This window comes from Stegostoma tigrinum, chromosome 38 (genome assembly GCF_030684315.1).
Source record: "Stegostoma tigrinum isolate sSteTig4 chromosome 38, sSteTig4.hap1, whole genome shotgun sequence".
In the NCBI taxonomy this organism is placed as follows: Eukaryota; Metazoa; Chordata; class Chondrichthyes; order Orectolobiformes; family Stegostomatidae; genus Stegostoma; species Stegostoma tigrinum.
Genome location: NC_081391.1, coordinates 15,615,198 through 15,632,579, shown reverse-complemented (window position 1 = coordinate 15,632,579; position 17,382 = coordinate 15,615,198). Strand labels below are relative to the sequence as shown.

At 43.9% G+C, this 17,382-nt stretch overlaps 1 protein-coding gene across 5 annotated transcripts in view; it reads left to right on the top strand.

Annotated features, from left to right (window-relative positions):
• The first annotated feature begins 254 nt into the window (after window positions 1–254).
• LOC125447175 (paired box protein Pax-6-like) overlaps window positions 255–17,382 on the top strand; it is a 79,305-nt gene continuing 62,177 nt past the window's right edge. For 2 of the 5 annotated variants that reach the window (XM_048521371.2, XM_048521370.2), the window contains exon 1: window positions 255–416. Coding sequence is in view for 2 of the 5 variants with exons in the window: in XM_048521368.2 (XP_048377325.1) it covers window positions 774–791 (18 nt within the window). In the remaining 3 variants the exon portion in view is untranslated. Of the gene's footprint in view, window positions 417–485; window positions 549–737; window positions 792–17,382 lie in introns of those variants that run through there. The other 3 variants (XM_048521368.2, XM_048521367.2, XM_059640759.1) reach the window with 2 other exon arrangements.

Below are 17,382 nucleotides of genomic sequence, written 5' to 3'. Positions count from 1 at the left end.
GAATACTGTATGCAGTTTTCTTCTTCTCTCTCCCCTCTCTCTCTACTCTTTGATGTACACGCTTGGACAGCCTGACCCCTCCGATCATGCCACTGTTTTGTCGCAAACAGGCAACTTTTTTTTAAAACACAAGGCGTTGACTCGAAGTGACAAGCCTGCCATGAATGTTCCAAATGATCTTTCCAGGCATCCTAGCGTACATGATATCCCCAGACTCTTGCAGCCCATTCTGGGGAATTAGGTTCAAAGTTGACGTTAATGTTACGAACAAATGTCACAAAGACTCATCTCCCCATTTTTGCATTTCCTACAACTTATTTATTCATACGGAGTTCGTATTTAGTATCAGTCTGACTAACAGCATTATAGACACAGGACTGCCTACAACAGGAGTTACCCATCCGGCTTCAGGCTGAGTATGCACCGTATTTATAAGCCCCATGTGTTTGTTTTTCAATGTGTTTTTGTTTTTTTTAAAGGCACAACTAGGCATGGTGTTTACCAGAACATATAACCGCAAAACGAAAAATAAGGGCCTTCTTTATTATGTATGTATCTTAGTTGTACAATGTAACAAATGGTCTAAAAATATTACCAATGATTCAGTAAGTTGTAAGTGGTCACACGAAAGGTCTGTGACATATTTAATTGTGCGAGTGACACGAGAGAGGACACTCAATTTGTCTTGTTCTTAAAAACTAACTGGAATGATTAGTAATTTTTTCAAGACTTAAAACGTTTGAGTTTGAAAAAAATGTTTCGAACGAAATTTAATGGTAGCCACCTCTGACGTGAGTATTCTGAAGAAAATAATCACACTAAGGAAACGTGGTTAAAAATATTATTTTAAAATGGTTGGGCCAATTGTTTTATTTTTAAATTGAGGCATGGTCGGTTTTCTTCTTAAAAGGTGTGTTCGTCGATTCATATAACCCAAAAGGTGCTTCGTGATCAATCTGGGTGTCAGTTTTGAATACTTCATGTTAAATGTTAATGTTCGGTCGTACAGCAAGTGAATCTGGATTTTGAGAATGCAGTTAGTGGACAATTTGGTCGGAATTTTAGGAACGGGTTAGCTTAATGTTCGTGTGTGTGGATGAGAGGATGATTGAGGAAGGGGGGAGATGGAGCCGGTTCTTTGTAATTATATTGCAGTTTTACTGACTGTTTAATAACCTCGTGCCAAAGTTTATTTAGGAACTGCAAGGAAATTGGTTTGGAATGGGAAACTTGGATTAAAATGGTTTTGAGGGAAGTCAATGGAAGAGGTGAGTTTTGATTTATAGGTAAGGCAGAGTTTAAAGTTATCCTGTAAAAATTAAGATGAATTAAAACAAACATTGCATTGGGAATGATTCAGGGAGAGAATGTTCAGTTTGGTGTAATTTCACAGCAGAACCCATTGTTTATGATACATGCCTTTTTATATGTCTCCTGCCTTCACAGAACATCTCCATATATTTAAAATATTTAAGCACTGTGTGTTAAAAGGGGTTTTATTTCTCTTTAACGAGTGGCATATAGAAATGTGTCAAATGTGATATGTTCAGCTAATGTTTTATTCTGCATACAAATATCCCTTCACGGAGGGATAACCCTAACCCCAGCCCTTTTACAAAACCAAAGTAAGCAATGATTTGATGTTGTATTAGAACAGAGTCTTAGTCAGACACAGCAAAGTGGTCTCTCTCACTTTCCTCATATAGTTCTATGTGCTGTGTCTCTTGGCACTACCATCACATCATTTTACAGTGAAAGAGAGAGCCATTCTGCCCATGATGCTGGCTCTTCACAATGCTATTCAATTATTCCAGCTGCCCTGAACTTTCTCCGTAGCCCTGCAGACCTCTTTCTTTTTCAAATATGCATCTAAATTCCCTCTTAAACATTACTGTTGAATCTACCTTACAGGCAGCTCATTCCAGATCACAACAAATTGCTGTTGAAAAAGTTTCGTCATCTCCCCTTAGTTGTTTAGCTGCCTGCCTTAATTCTGTGTCCTTCACTTGCTGACCCTCTTGCCAGAGGAAATAGCACATCAAAGCCCCTTGAAGTTTTCTAAGTGGAATATATCTGCTTTACGCTGTAATATCACAAACACTACGGCCTGTTCCTCACCTGTTCCATCTCTCAGTTTTGGTCACCTTACTTTTCAATATTCCAGAAGAATTTGCTGATTATACAGGATTAAATAGTGAGCTGAGGTTCATGTTGAACATGAACCCTAGTATAAAATACTTGGGCTGAATTATCTGCTAGAGACTCTGTAATTTCATGCAGTTTGGCTTTGACTTATTACACAGTTATGAAGACTCCTAATTTATCAGGACTATGAAATTTCTTTGCTAGAACTCTCTACTATGTTTTGCTCATTCAAAAAGCTCCTTAAAATCTACCTCCTTGACCAGGTTTTTGGTCGCTTGTGATCATATTGCTTTCTGTAACTTGATCTTTTCAGAACCTTATTACATTTAGGGAGCTATATAATGTTATTGCTGCCCTATGTATCCCGTTAACACTCTGACAGGACAGCTTTGCACTAGTAACAGTATTTTAAAATTGAAAGAGTATAGACAGAGAGCAACCGCCCTTAAGCATGACATTGTATTTTATAACCTCACTGCCATAGATGAAGAATGCCTGGTAATGGAGAATCTGAGTTGCACTTATGCAGTGGGGCATTCTTCTGAGGGGCTAAAGCACTTCGTTGAGTAGAGGGATGTGTATCCTATAAGGCCATAAGAAATAAGAACAGGAGTAGGCTGTTTGGCTCCTTCAGCCTGCTGTGTCAACATTAGGATCATGCTTGATATTCCTAATATCCACTTGCCTGAATTTACCCTGTAACCCTTAATTCCCCTACTGATTAGCAATCCATCTTTCTCAGCCTTAGATATACGCCACAACCCCCACCCCCCATGCGTCAAATCATCCTGTAGCTTGAAGCGAGAGAGCTTGACATGGATGTGGAATAAAAACACAGTATATTTTCCATTCCCTAGCATTGACATTTCTGACCTTGAAGAGCATCAAGAAAACTGAAGTATTTTTTGGGGTGTCCTTGCCTGATGTGGTAAGACAGGGGCTTGTTGCTGTGGTTCCATTGTGCGCTTAAGTTTCTTATTTTAATGTGAGGAGTGCTGAGTGGAGAATTACTCAGAGGGAGGAAGGGAGCGAATAAAAACAAGAGTAAGTGGGTGGTTACATATTAGCTTCAGGATGAGATAAGAATTTGGCTTTTTATATTATTGTGGACCAGACTTCTCAACCAAAGAAAAAATATACCTGGAATTGCTGCTGATAATCTTCAGTTGGAGTTTGGCAGAAAATCTGGAAAAATTGTGTGAATGGTTAAAAGTTCATATTTCTACAGAGTTTCTAGTCATCTGTTCTAATATCTCCCTCTTATGTTCGGTGTCAATTTGAATTTTATTGTGCTCCTCGAGATACTTTACCGTGCTAAACATGCTTTATACATGAATACCTGTTACTTTGTCTATCTCCTACTGAAGCTGTGATCTGGGAATTTAAGATCTTGCATTTTGATAAATAGGCCTCTTCAATTGAATTTGACACTTCACTACAGTAATATGAGGAGATTGCACAGTTGGAAGGACCAAATTTCAGATGGGACATTCAAGTGAGGTACTTTCTCAAGTGCCAATAAAGTGGTCCCATGGGAATATTTTGAAGAAAAGCAATTGAGTGCTCCGTGGTTTCCTGGTCAATATTTATCCTTCGAACAAAGTCAGAAAATAAAACAGATTCCAGGCACATCAGGTCATTATTACACTGCTGTTTTTTGGGACCTTGTAGTTCACATTTTTGGTTGCCTATATTACAACAGCGAGTGCAAATCAAAAAGTTCTTCATTGTCCGAAAAGCTCTTTGAGGTATCTTGTAGTTGTGAAAAATGCAGTATCAATGCAAATGTTCTTTCTGAATTGCTTACAAGATAAATATCACACAACAATACGTCTAGATACATTTTATATAACACCCTATACATTGCATGTGCAGAATGGTAGTACATGGCAAAATAGCAATAAATTGAAGTTATAACAGCAAAGGGAGATAACCTTATTGAGTTGCTCAGTTGTCAATTTGTGAAATTGTGTTACAGCCTGCAGTGCCCATTCCCAAGGACCTGTTGATCAATATTACATGCATATCTATCCACCAGGAGGCCTTGTCATTCAGTGATAGTGCCCTGCCTCTGAGCAAGAAATTCTGGGTTCAAGTACCATTCAAGGCTGAGGAGGTTACTTTCATAATGTGTCCAAATAGATTGAAAATTAGCTTAAAAATCCTTCCAACATACACCAATGGCAGGTGGTTAGAGCAGGACAAATTCCTGGTCAACCATGTTATGCATACAAATGTGTACATTGGCACACCAAGTTGCAATCGTTGGATGGAATGCTGGCATAGATCAGACTAATACCAACAGTCAGATCACTTTTCCTGCTGCGGTGGATTTGGTACCTGTCCCCTTATCAACTCATGGTGAAGGACATGATGTTGTGGCTTGTTATACCATTAGGAAGAGAACAGAAGAAGCATTCTTTCCAATTTTTTTTGACACTCATATCTCCCTGGCTCAGTTCACTGTGTTTTGCCATTAAGAGTTAATACATTAGGGAAGGAATACAGTATTCAAGGGGAAGATAGGTTAGTACATGAGAACGAAAGTGATAGAAGAATATCTTGATGGAATAAAGTAATTAAGGTAAGAGGAGCCTCATCAATAGCCACATTCTGTTGGACTGAATGGCCTGTTTCTGTTCTGCAGAATTCTGTGTAACGTATCAGCAATTGTTTTTGTCTCTGGATGAGATAAGGCTTGTTTTTCCCAAATTTTTTTGATGAAAAATTTTGTTTCTCTCTGTGCTCCTCTAATGTGTTGATCTGTGTCACAGTACATTCCCAGGTGAACCTTGGCTTTCCTGTATCTCACTCTGACCAAATCAGACTGATGGGCCACATGATTGTGGAAAAGGTGGGGTGTGTCACAGCTGAGCCCAACCCTTTGGTAACCCAACATCCACATGCTTCAGCTTACCAGTGTTAGTCTGGATAACAATATGCCTACTTAAATAGAAAATCTGAAATCATCCACATATCCTTAGGTGTTTCACACTTAATGTTCTTCTTTCTTTGGTTTGTACCTCTCCCAGACGATTACAATGCTGATGGGTAGCTGTAATTGAGGAGATGGTGATATAATGTGTAGAATTTTGCACCTTGTCTCGTTAGGATAGGCTTAAAAGACCAGCGTGATTCTGCCGTGTTGGTAACAATGTACCCCAGCAAGGCTACTGTATTGTCCTGATTGTGTTCCTGGCTAGTAGTCCAAAGTCCGGGTTTATATTCCCAGGGGATGTGTGAACTCATACGCCCTCATGACTGATTCAGAATTCAAATATGTGGAAGTAATAAAATGTTCACGCTTGTTTTCTGTTTGTTTATGGGATGTACTGTGAACAGTAACGATAGTATTTGTCTGTAAGACATGTTCCCTATTGCCACAGCCCCACCTTCTATTCTTAACACTGCCCATTCTTTCTTTCCAGATAGTAACCAAATCCCATCTTGAAGACCTGTCTGTATTTGGCCAGAAAGTGTTTACTTTTTAAAATTAATCTCTGCAGAGGGCAATCCAATTTTTGCACCTTTACATGAAACACATTTGCATGTTTTAATGTATGTTTTGAGTAAGAACAGGAGTAAACATTTATATTATCACATTATGAACCGTGTGCTAACCAATAATAAATTACTTTTGTATATTAAAACCTGGCCGATGGGTATTTTCATTGTAATGTAGAGGAAGCATATAAGTGTCCATAATCACTTGGGTGATGTTATGACCCCTGGACTAATGGAACTATAGTGACAGTATACTTCTCCCATCTTGGTCGTAACGATGTAGAATCTCTCTTGTCTGCCATAGTAAAGCTGTCTTATTTCAACAGTGGACTTTTAAAAAATGAAGCAGGTCTACACAATACAGGGTCTTTAGCATGATCCACCTGTGAGGGAGAGATAAATGGGAAAGTTGCCACAGAAAATCAAGGTGCAAGTGTGTCTCAGGTGACATTAAGTGCAGCTTTAGGCAGACAGGTACCAAGGATTTTCTAATACATTAAACCCCAACTGACAGGCTCTTTGTTTATTCATTCTTGAGATACAGGCATTGCCAGGAAGCCCACAATTTAATATCCATCTCTAGTCATCTTGGAGAAGACGGTAATGGTGAACCTTCATAAACTGTTGCAGCCTGTTCAGTGCTACATCAAGTTTCTAGTTTTTCTGGCATGGCAATAATGAAGGCATTGTGTGACATGAAAGGACTTCTGCAGCAGACAAGGAGGCCATTTGGCCCATCTTGTCTGCATCAGCTGTTCAGTAGGACCATGTTCCCTATTGCCACTGCCCCACCTTCTATCCTTAACACTGCCCAGTCTTTCTTTCCAGACAATAATCCAATCCCATCCTGAAGATCTTGATTGAATCTGCCTCCATTCTCAGGCAGCACATTCCAGATTTTAAGCACTCACTGTGTGAAAGTTTCTCCTCATGTGTCCATTGATCCTTTTGCCAATTACTTAAAGCTGTGCCCTTTCATTCTCAATCCTTCCACCAATGAGAGCAGTTTCTCCTTATCTGCACTGTCCACACACCTCATGATTCTGAGCATCTCTACCAACTCCCCTCTCAAACAATTTCCAAGGAAAACAGACCTAAATTGTCTCATCATCTCTGAGACCATTCTTGTGAAATTCTTTTGTTTCCTTCAATGCGTCCAGATCTTTGCTAGAGTGTGGCACCCAGAAAAATTTGCAATACCCTAGTTGTGGCCAAACCAGTGTTTTATACACATTTTCACAATCTCCTTGCTTTTATATTCTATTTCCCCATTAATAAAACCCATGTTCCAAATCAGGATGATTTGGATGGGAGCTTGGGTGCTGAAGGTGTTCTTATGGACCTGTTACCTTGTTTAAGATGTGTTTGCATATTAGTATTCAAATAGAACCCTCTTTACAATCTCAAAAAAGTACATTTCAAGGATTAAAGTGGGAGAGAGAGGTGTAGAGATTTAGAAAAGGAATTGGAGAATTTAGGACATTGACATGTGGCTGAAGGAATGGCTGCCAATGGCTAAGTAATAGAAATTGGGATGCACAAGAAACCAAAACGGAATGGGCTAAGAGATCTCTGGTGGCTGTCAGGCTTGGAGAGAGATGGGATGGGGAAAATATACAAGAGAATTCTAGCAAAGAACACAATTTTTACAGAAGGTTGAACAGAGAACATAGACATAGAACATAGAAAAGTACAGCACAGTACAGGCCCTTCGGCCCACAATGTTGTGCCGTGGAATATTCCTAATCCAAAAATAAATTAACCTAACCTACATTCCCCTCAATTCACTGCTGTCCATGTGCATGTCCAGCAGTCGCTTAAATGTCACTAATGACTCCGTTTCCACGACTACCACTGGCAAACTATTCCATGCGCTCACAATTCTCTGGGTGAAGAACCTCTGATGTCTCTTCTATACCTTCCTCCTAACACCTTAAAACTATGACCCCTCGTGGCAGTCAATCCTGCCCTATTGACTCTATCCATGCCACTCATTACCTTGTACACCTCGATCAGGTCACCTCTCTTCCTCCTTCTCTCCAGAGAGAAAAGTCCGAGCTCAGTCAACTTCTCCTCGTAAGACAAGCCCTCCAGTCCAGGCAGCATCCTGGTAAACCTCCTTTGCACCCTCTCCAAAGCCTCCACATCTTTCCTATAATAGGGCGATGAGAACTGGACACAATATTCCAAGTGTGGTCTCACCAGGGTTTTGTAGAGCTGCAGCATAACCTCGTGGCTCTTAAACTTGATCCCCCTGTTAATGAAAGCCAAAACACCATATGCTTTCTTAACAACCTTATCCACCTGGGTGGCAACTTTGAGGGAGCTATGCACTTGAACTCCAAGATCCCGTTGTTCCTCCACACTGCCGAGAATCCTGCCTTTAATCCTATATTCAGCATTTAAGTTCAACCTTCCAAAATGCATCACTTTGCATTTATCCAGGTTGAACTCCATCTGAAATTTCTCAACCCAGCTCTGCATTCTGTCAATGTCTCACTGAAGCCTGCAATAGCCCTCGATACTATCAACGGCACCTCCAACCTTTGTGTCATCAGCAAACATACTAACCCACCCCTCAACCTCCACATCCAAGTCATTTATAAAAACTACAAAGAGCAGAGGCCCAAGAACAGAGCCCTGCGGGACACCACTCAGCACTGACCTCCAGGCAGAATACTTACCATCTACAACCATTCTCTGCCTCCTGTCAGCCAACCAGTTCTGAATCCAGACAGCCTGTATCCCATATCTCCTGACTTTATGAATGAGCCTGCCGTGGGGAACCTTATCAAATGTCTTGCTGAACTCCATTTACACCACATCCACTGCTCGACCCTCGTCAACCTGTCTCATGACTTCCTCAAAGAACTCAATAAGATTTGTTAGGCATGACCTCCTCCTCACAAAGCTATGCTGACTCCCTTTAATCATGCTATGCTTTTCCAAATAGTCATAAATCCTATCCCTCAGAATTCTTTCCAAAACCTTGCTGACCACAGACGTAAGCCTGACTGGTCTGTAATTTCCAGGGATTTCCCTATTCCCTTTCTTGAAAAGAGGAACAACATTTGCCTCCCTCCAATCTTCCAGTACGACTCCTGTGGAGAGTGAGGAAGCAAAGATCTTTGCCAGCGGCTTAGCAACCTCCTTTCTCGCTTCCCGGAGCAACCTAGGATAAATCTGATCTGGCCCTGGGGCCTTATCAATCTTAATGTTTGCCAAAATTTCCAGCACATCAACTTCCTCAATCTTGATCTGTTCAAGCCTGTTTTCCTGCTCCTTAAAGTTCTCATACACAACAAGGTCCCTTTCCTTAGTGAAAACCGAAGCAAAAACCTCATTTAGGGCTTTCACTATCTGCTCAGACTCCACACACAAGTTCCCTACGCTATCCCTGATCGGCCCTACCTTCTCCCTGATCATTCTCTTATTCCTCACGTATGAGTAAAATGCCTTCAGGTTCTCCCTAATCCTTCCTGCCAAGCCATTTTTGTGCCCCCTCCTGGCCCTCCTCAGTCCACTTTTGAGCACCTTCTGAGCAAGCCTGTAATTCTCTAAAGCTGTGCTAGACCCTTGCTTCCTCCACCTTACGTACGCTGTCTTTTTCTTTTTGACAAGAAGCACCTCTGTACCCGTCATCCAAGGCTCTTTAATCTTACCCCTTCTTACTTGTCTCAGAGGAACAAATTTATACATCACTCGCAACAACTGCTTCTTAAACAGCCTCCACATGTCTGCTGTGCCCCTTCTGTGGAACAATTGCTCCCAATCTGTACTTCCCAACTCCTGTCTGATAGCATCATAGTTTCCTTCACCCCAGTTAAATATCTTCCCCTGGTAACTGCTCCTTTCCCTTTCCATGGCTATGTTAAATGTGAGGCTGTTGTGGTCACTGTCGCCAAAGTCTTCTCCCACCACGAGATCTGACACCTGTCCTGGGCCGTTGCCGAGCACCAAATCCAGAAAGGCCTCCCCGCTCGTCGGCCTGTCCACCAGGAACCAGGAAAGATCAGTACTGTGGCGAGTAAGTTTTAAAACAACTATCCAGGATATGGTCATCACTTGCCAGGCCAGTAATTATAGCTCATCCCTGACTGTCCTTTGTGGCAGTTACATACAACTGAGTGAAGATAATGAAATGTGAGGCTGGATGAACACAGCAGGCCAAGCAGCATCTCAGGAGCACAAAAGCTGACGTTTCGGGCCTAGACCCTTCATCAGAGAGGGGGATGGGGAGAGGGAACTGGAATAAATAGGGAGAGAGGGGGAGGCGGACCGAAGATGGAGAGTAAAGAAGATAGGTGGAGAGAGTATAGGTGGGGAGGTAGGGAGGGGATAGGTCAGTCCAGGGAAGACGGACAGGTCAAGGAGGTGGGATGAGGTTAGTAGGTAGATGGGGGTGCGGCTTGGGGTGGGAGGAAGGGATGGGTGAGAGGAAGAACCGGTTAGGGAGGCAGAGACATGTTGGACTGGTTTTGGGATGCAGTGGGTGGGGGGGAAGAGCTGGGCTGGTTGTGTGATGCATTGGGGGGAGGGGACGAACTGGGCTGGTTTTGGGATGCAGTGGGGGAAGGGGAGATTTTGAAACTGGTGAAGTCCACATTGATAGCATATGGCTGCAGGGTTCCCAGGCGGAATATGAGTTGCTGTTCCTGCAACCTTCGGGTGGCATCATTGTGGCAGTGCAGGAGGCCCATGATGGACATGTCATCTAGAGAATGGGAGGGGGAGTGGAAATGGTTTGCGACTGGGAGGTGCAGTTGTTTGTTGCGAACTGAGCGGAGGTGTTCTGCAAAGCGGTCCCCAAGCCTCCGCTTGGTTTCCCCAATGTAGAGGAAGCCGCACCGGGTACAGTGGATGCAGTATACCACATTGGCAGATGTGCAGGTGAACCTCTGCTTAATGTGGAATGTCATCTTGGGGCCTGGGATGGGGGTGAGGGAGGAGGTGTGGGGACAAGTGTAGCATTTCCTGCGGTTGCAGGGGAAGGTGCCGGGTGTGGTGGGGTTGGAGGGCAGTGTGGAGCGAACAAGGGAGTCACGGAGAGAGTGGTCTCTCCGGAAAGCAGACAGGGGAGGGGATGGAAAAATGTCTTGGGTGGTGGGGTTGGATTGTAAATGGCGGAAGTGTCGGAGGATGATGCGTTGTATCCAGAGGTTGGTAGGGTGGTATGTGAGAACGAGGGGGATCCTCTTAGGGCGGTTGAGGCGGGGGCGGGGTGTGAGGGATGTGTTGCGGGAAATACGGGAGACGCGGTCAAGGGTGTTCTTGATCACTGTGGGGGGAATGTTGCGGTCCTTGAAGAACTTGGACATCTGGGATGTGCGGGAGTGGAATGTCTTATCGTGGAAGCAGATGCGGCAGATGCGGAGGAATTGGGAATAGGGGATGGAATTTTTGCAGGAGGGTGGGTGGGAGGAGGTGTATTCTAGGTAGCTGTGCGAATCGGTGGGCTTGAAATGGACATCAGTTACAAGCTGGTTATTTTTCCGCCTGGGAACCCTGCAGCCGTATGGTATCAATGTGGACTTCACCAGTTTCAAAATCTCCCCTTCCCCTACTGCATCCCTAAACCAGCCCAGTTCGTCCCCTCCCCCCACTGCACCACACAACCAGCCCAGCTCTTCCCCCCCACCCACTGCATCCCAAAACCAGCCCAACCTGTCTCTGCCTCCCTAACCGGTTCTTTCTCTCACCCATCCCTTCCTCCCACCCCAAGCCGCACCCCCATCTACCTACTAACCTCATCCCACCTCCTTGGCCTGTCCGTCTTCCCTGGACTGACCTATCCCCTCCCTACCTCCCCACCTATACTCTCTCCACCTATCTTCGTTACTCTCCATCTTCGGTCCGCCTCCCCCTCTCTCCCTATTTATTCCAGTTCCCTCTCCCCATCCCCCTCTCTGATGAAGGGTCTAGGCCTGAAACGTCAGCTTTTGTGCTCCTGAGATGCTGCTTGTCCTGCTGTGTTCATCCAGCCTCACATTTTATTATCTTGGAATTCTCCAGCATCTGCAGTTCCCATTATCTCTCATACAACTGAGTGGCTTGCTAGACCACTGCAAAGGACAGTTTAGAGCAGTGTTATTATTGTGGAGTTGGTTAATACTTTCCCTAAAGGATATATGTGAATTGGGTGGGTTGTTTAAAAATGAAAATAGTTTCATGTTCACCATTAGATTAGATTATAGTAAATTCTAGATTTATTAGCTGAATTCAAATTTCATGGCAGGATTTGAACCTACATCACCCAAGCATTGGCTAGGGTCTCAGGGTTACCAGTCTGGTGATAATATCTCTTCCACCATCTTGTTCTGACAAGAGAGAAGAGCAAGGTGATGATGGTATTGAAAACCAACCAAGTAGCTGAGTATGAACCGACTTAACAAATCATGGCCAGGCAGGCTTGAGAGGCCAAGTGGCTCCTACTGCTTCTAATTTATATGTTAGTATAAATTTGAGGGCTTTTGTGGTACAGCGGTAATGTCCCTACCTCTAAGCCAGAAGGCCTGCTTTGGAGATGCATAATAACATCTCTGAACAGGTTAATTTTTAAAAAAATGTAGAATTTGTGAGGATAGAAATTCGTGGAGTTCAATAGATTCTTGATTGACAAGGGAGTCAAAGAGTACAGGAAAGTAGAATTGAGGCCTTAGATCTGCTTCACGCTTTTCAACTAAATGACCTGCTTCGGTCCTTAATTCATAAGGCCAAAATTGTATAGGACATAGATTCTCTGTAATGGAGAGGCCACTAGTATCTAAAAGGCTGATTTTAAGCCCCAAGGCATTGCCTCTGAATGAAATTCCCATACAATTAACAGAATTGCAATACAGAAAGGCCTTTCTACATAGACTGTGACTATATTTTGCCCCAAACAAACTTCCTCCGCCTCTCTTTGCCCAATGTTATAAGCGCATAAGTATAGGTCCTTCTTATTAGTCTAATCTCTTATTACTTATTCCTTTGTGTATTTTTGCAGCATCTCCTTAATTGTATTTTTGCTTTGCGACTGCGATTTCTGGTGGGAATGTTTTAGTCTTGTGTTTCCCTGCTAACCAGCATCAGACTCGGGAAAAGAAAAGTGTATAAGAAAGGGTTATTTGTAAAGGAGTGGAAATCTCCCCAGAAATAGACACTACTGAATCCAAAATATCTGCAGCTTCTCTATTGAACTCTGCATGAACTCACAATTATGAATCATAGGAACTTAATTGCATTTAGACTTTGTTGACTTCAGGGGATTACATAGCTGCACGTAGGCTGAAAGATAACTTAAAAAGATGAAGATGAGATTCGGTGCTTGCTTGTGCACAAGTGGAATTTTTTATCCCTTCGTGCGATTCTGGCCTTTTAATTTAACTGACTTGACATCAATCTGCCTTAATTAATCAGATCATAGATCATCACTTGCTAATCAGCTGTTGACACTTTATTGACACCATTTGACACATGGTCACCTGCAAAGTCTTGTCATGCAGCCTGTCAATTCTCCACTCACACTATTTGTACTTATCCTTTGATAATCTTAATTACCTGGAATTATCTTAGTATTTCTGCCTATAAATTCTGTGCCTCTGTGCTTCCCTCCACCACACCTGATGAAGGAACAACCCTCCAAAAATTTGTGATTTCAAATAAAACTGTAGCCTGGTGTCGTTTGACTTCTGATTTCGTCCACCCTAGTGCAGCATCAGCACCTCCACATCTTGTCATCAATAGTGGTATCATCAATCCAGTATGCAAACTCTTGTATTATGGTTTATATGTGTAAAAACGCTTGACATACTTTAAAGTGTTACAGTTGATTACGGATACAAAACCAATTTGGAAAAGAAATACAGTATCTTGATATTACATCTTCTGTATATCTGATTGGTCCAGTAGTAGAACTCTCAGATCTGAATATTTTTTCTTCAAATAAAAGCCTGAAAGAACTGTAGATGCTGTAAATCAGGAACAAGACAGACGTTGCTGCAAAAGCTCAGTAGGCCTGGCAGCATCTGAGGATGGGTCACTGGTCCCAAAACATTAGCTCACTTTTTTCATCACAGATGCTGCCAGACCTGCTGAGCTTTTCCAGCAATTTTTGTTTTTGTTTTTTTTTTACTCATTCACGGGATGATGGCATCAATGGCCAGGCAGCATTTATTGCCCATTCCTAATTGCCCAGAGGGCAGTTCAGAGTCAACCACATAGCTGTGGGCCTGGAGTCACAAGTAGGCCAGAGCAGGTGAGGATGGCAGTTCCCTTTCCTAAAGGACATTAGTGAACCAGATGGGGTTTTCTGACAATCAACGATGGTTTTATGGTCATCATTAGATTTTTAATTCCAGATTTTTTAAAAAATTGAATTTAAATTCCAATCTGCTATGACAGGATTCAAGCCTGGGTCGAATATTACCTGGGTCTCTGGATTAACAGTCCAGTGATCACAGCACTAGGCCATTGCCTCCCTGTTAAAAGGGTATATCTTCAAGCCTTAACATAGAGATTTGAATATAAAATTGACACTGACTTTTCAGTGCAGCACTGAGGTTGTGCTGGTTTTTAAGTTTGCCTTATTTCTAATGAGCCATAAAACAAACATATTGTTCAATTAAAGATAATAAAATGTGAGGCTGGATGAACACAGCAGGCCAAGCAGCATCTCAGGAGCACAAAAGCTGACGTTTCGGGCCTAGACCCTTCATCAGAGAGGGGGATGGGGAGAGGGAACTGGAATAAATAGGGAGAGAGGGGGAGGCGGACCAAAGATGGAGAGTAAAGAAGATAGGTGGAGAGAGTATAGGTGGGGAAGTAGGGAGGCGATAGGTCAGTCCAGGGAAGACGGACAGGTCAAGGAGGTGGGATGAGGTTAGTAGGTAGATGGGGGTGCGGCTTGGGGTGGGAGGAAGGGATGGGTGAGAGGAAGAACCGGTTAGGGAGGCAGAGACATGTTGGACTGGTTTTGGGATGCAGTGGGTGGAGTGGAAGAGCTGGGCTGGTTGTGTGGTGCAGTGGGGGGAGGGGACGAACTGGGCTGGTTTAGGGATGCAGTAGGGGAAGGGGAGATTTTGAAACTGGTGAAGTCCACATTGATAGCATATGGCTGCAGGGTTCCCAGGCGGAATATGAGTTGCTGTTCCTGCAACCTTCGGGTGGCATCATTGTGGCAGTGCAGGAGGCCCATGATGGACATGTCATCTAGAGAATGGGAGGGGGAGTGGAAATGGTTTGCGACTGGGAGGTGCAGTTGTTTGTTGCGAACTGAGCGGAGGTGTTCTGCAAAGCGGTCCCCAAGCCTCCGCTTGGTTTCCCCAATGTAGAGGAAGCCGCACCGGGTACAGTGGATGCAGTATACCACATTGGCAGATGTGCAGGTGAACCTCTGCTTAATGTGGAATGTCATCTTGGGGCCTGGGATGGGGGTGAGGGAGGAGGTGTGGGGACAAGTGTAGCATTTCCTGCGGTTGCAGGGGAAGGTGCCGGGTGTGGTGGGGTTGGAGGGCAGTGTGGAGCGAACAAGGGAGTCACGGAGAGAGTGGTCTCTCCGGAAAGCAGACAGGGGAGGGGATGGAAAAATGTCTTGGGTGGTGGGGTCGGATTGTAAATGGCGGAAGTGTCGAAGGATGATGCGTTGTATCCGGAGGTTGGTAGGGTGGTATGTGAGAACGAGGGGGATCCTCTTAAGGCGGTTGAGGCGGGGGCGGGGTGTGAGGGATGTGTTGTGGGAAATACAGGAGACGCGGTCAAGGGCGTTCTCGATCACTGTGGGGGGAAAGTTGCGGTCCTTAAAGAACTTGGACATCTGGGATGTGCGGGAGTGGAATGTCTTATCGTGGGAGCAGATGCGGCGGAGGCGGAGGAATTGGGAATAGGGGATGGAATTTTTGCAGGAGGGTGGGTGGGAGGAGGTGTATTCTAGGTAGCTGTGGGAGTCGGTGGGCTTGAAATGGACATCAGTTACAAGCTGGTTGCCTGAGATGGAGACTGAGAGGTCCAGGAAGGTGAGGGATGTGCTGGAGATGGCCCAGGTGAACTGAAGGTTGGGGTGGAAGGTGTTGGTGAAGTGGATGAACTGTTCGAGCTCCTCTGGGGAGCAAGAGGCGGCACCGATACAGTCATCAATGTACCGGAGGAAGAGCCATCATACCGGAGGAAGAGCTGACCTATCCCCTCCCTACCTCCCCACCTATACTCTCTCCACCTATCTTCTTTACTATCCATCTTCGGTCCGCCTCCCCCTCTCTCCCTATTTATTCCAGTTCCCTCTCCCCATCCCCCTCTCTGATTAAGGGTCTAGGCCCGAAACGTCAGCTTTTGTGCTCCTGAGATGCTGCTTGGCCTGCTGTGTTCATCCAGCCTCACATTTTATTATCTTGGAATTCTCCAGCATCTGCAGTTCCCATTATCTCTGATACTGTTCAATTAAGCTGCTTTCATTTCTATTGGGGATGTGTTGTATTAGATTAGAATAGATTCCCTACAGTGTGGAAACAGGCCCTTTGGCCCAGCAAGTCCACACTGCCCCTTGAAGCATCCCACCCAGACCCATCCCCCTATTACCCACACACCCCTGAACACTATGGGCAATTTAGCATGGCCAATCCACCTAGTCTGCACATCTTTGGACTGTGGGAGGAAACCGGAGCACCCGGAGGAAACCCACACTGACACAGGGAGAATGTGCAAACTCCGTCCAGACAGTTACCCGAGGCTGGAATCGAACCTGGGTCCCTGGCGCTGTGAGGCTGCAGTGCTAACCACTGAGCCACCGTGCCGCCCTAAGTGCTGCTGTATTGAGGATGAAATGATTAAATTTCACAGTTAAAAAAAAGAAAGATTTGACTTATAGAGTCATAGAGTTATATAGCATGGAAATAGACTGTTCAGTCCAACCAATCCATGCTAACCATAATAGTTCCATCTTCCTGTGCTTGGCCCGTATCCCTCCAAACATTTCTCATTCATATACTTAACTAAATGCCTTTTAAATGTTATAACTGTACCCGCACCCACCACTTCCTCTGGAAGTACACTCCACATACAAACGACAGTGTGTAAATAATAATTGCCCCTCGTGTGTCTTCTAAATCTTTCTCCTCTCGCCTTAAAAATATGCCCCCTTGTCTTGAAATTCCCCACCTGAGGGAAAAGACATTTGCCTTTCTTTTCATCTATACTCCTCATTGTTTTATAAACCATTACAATATTGATGCTTTTCATGACGACTGGATATCTCAATGCGCTTTACAGCAGATGTACTTTTGAACTGTGGTTGTTGTTGTATAGTAACCAATGTGGTTGCCGATGTACAAGCAACTAGGTGCCACTGACAGCAATGCAATAAAGAGCGGATAATTTGTTTTTGCAATGCTGATTGAGGGATAAATATTGTTCGTTTATCAGAGAGAACTCCCCACACTTCAGTGAACAAATATAACTCTTCTCTATCAACCAGAGCAGGAATTGGGACCTTAGTTTAACCCCTAATCTAAAAGTCAGCACCTCAGTCCTATATTGCAGTGTTATTCTTTGTTTTTTTGCTTATGTGGTACTAACCTTGTCACTCAATAGTGAGCTTGTTACCACTAGAGCCATAGGAAGAGATTGTTTGGCTTCCATCCCTCTGAAAGCTTTCTCAAAGAGTAACCGCTTAATTTCATTTCCCTTTCAACGTTTTTTGTTTTCATATTTTGTCAACTTCACTTTTGAAGCCTTTTTAAAATAGTAATTCTCTAGTTGTGG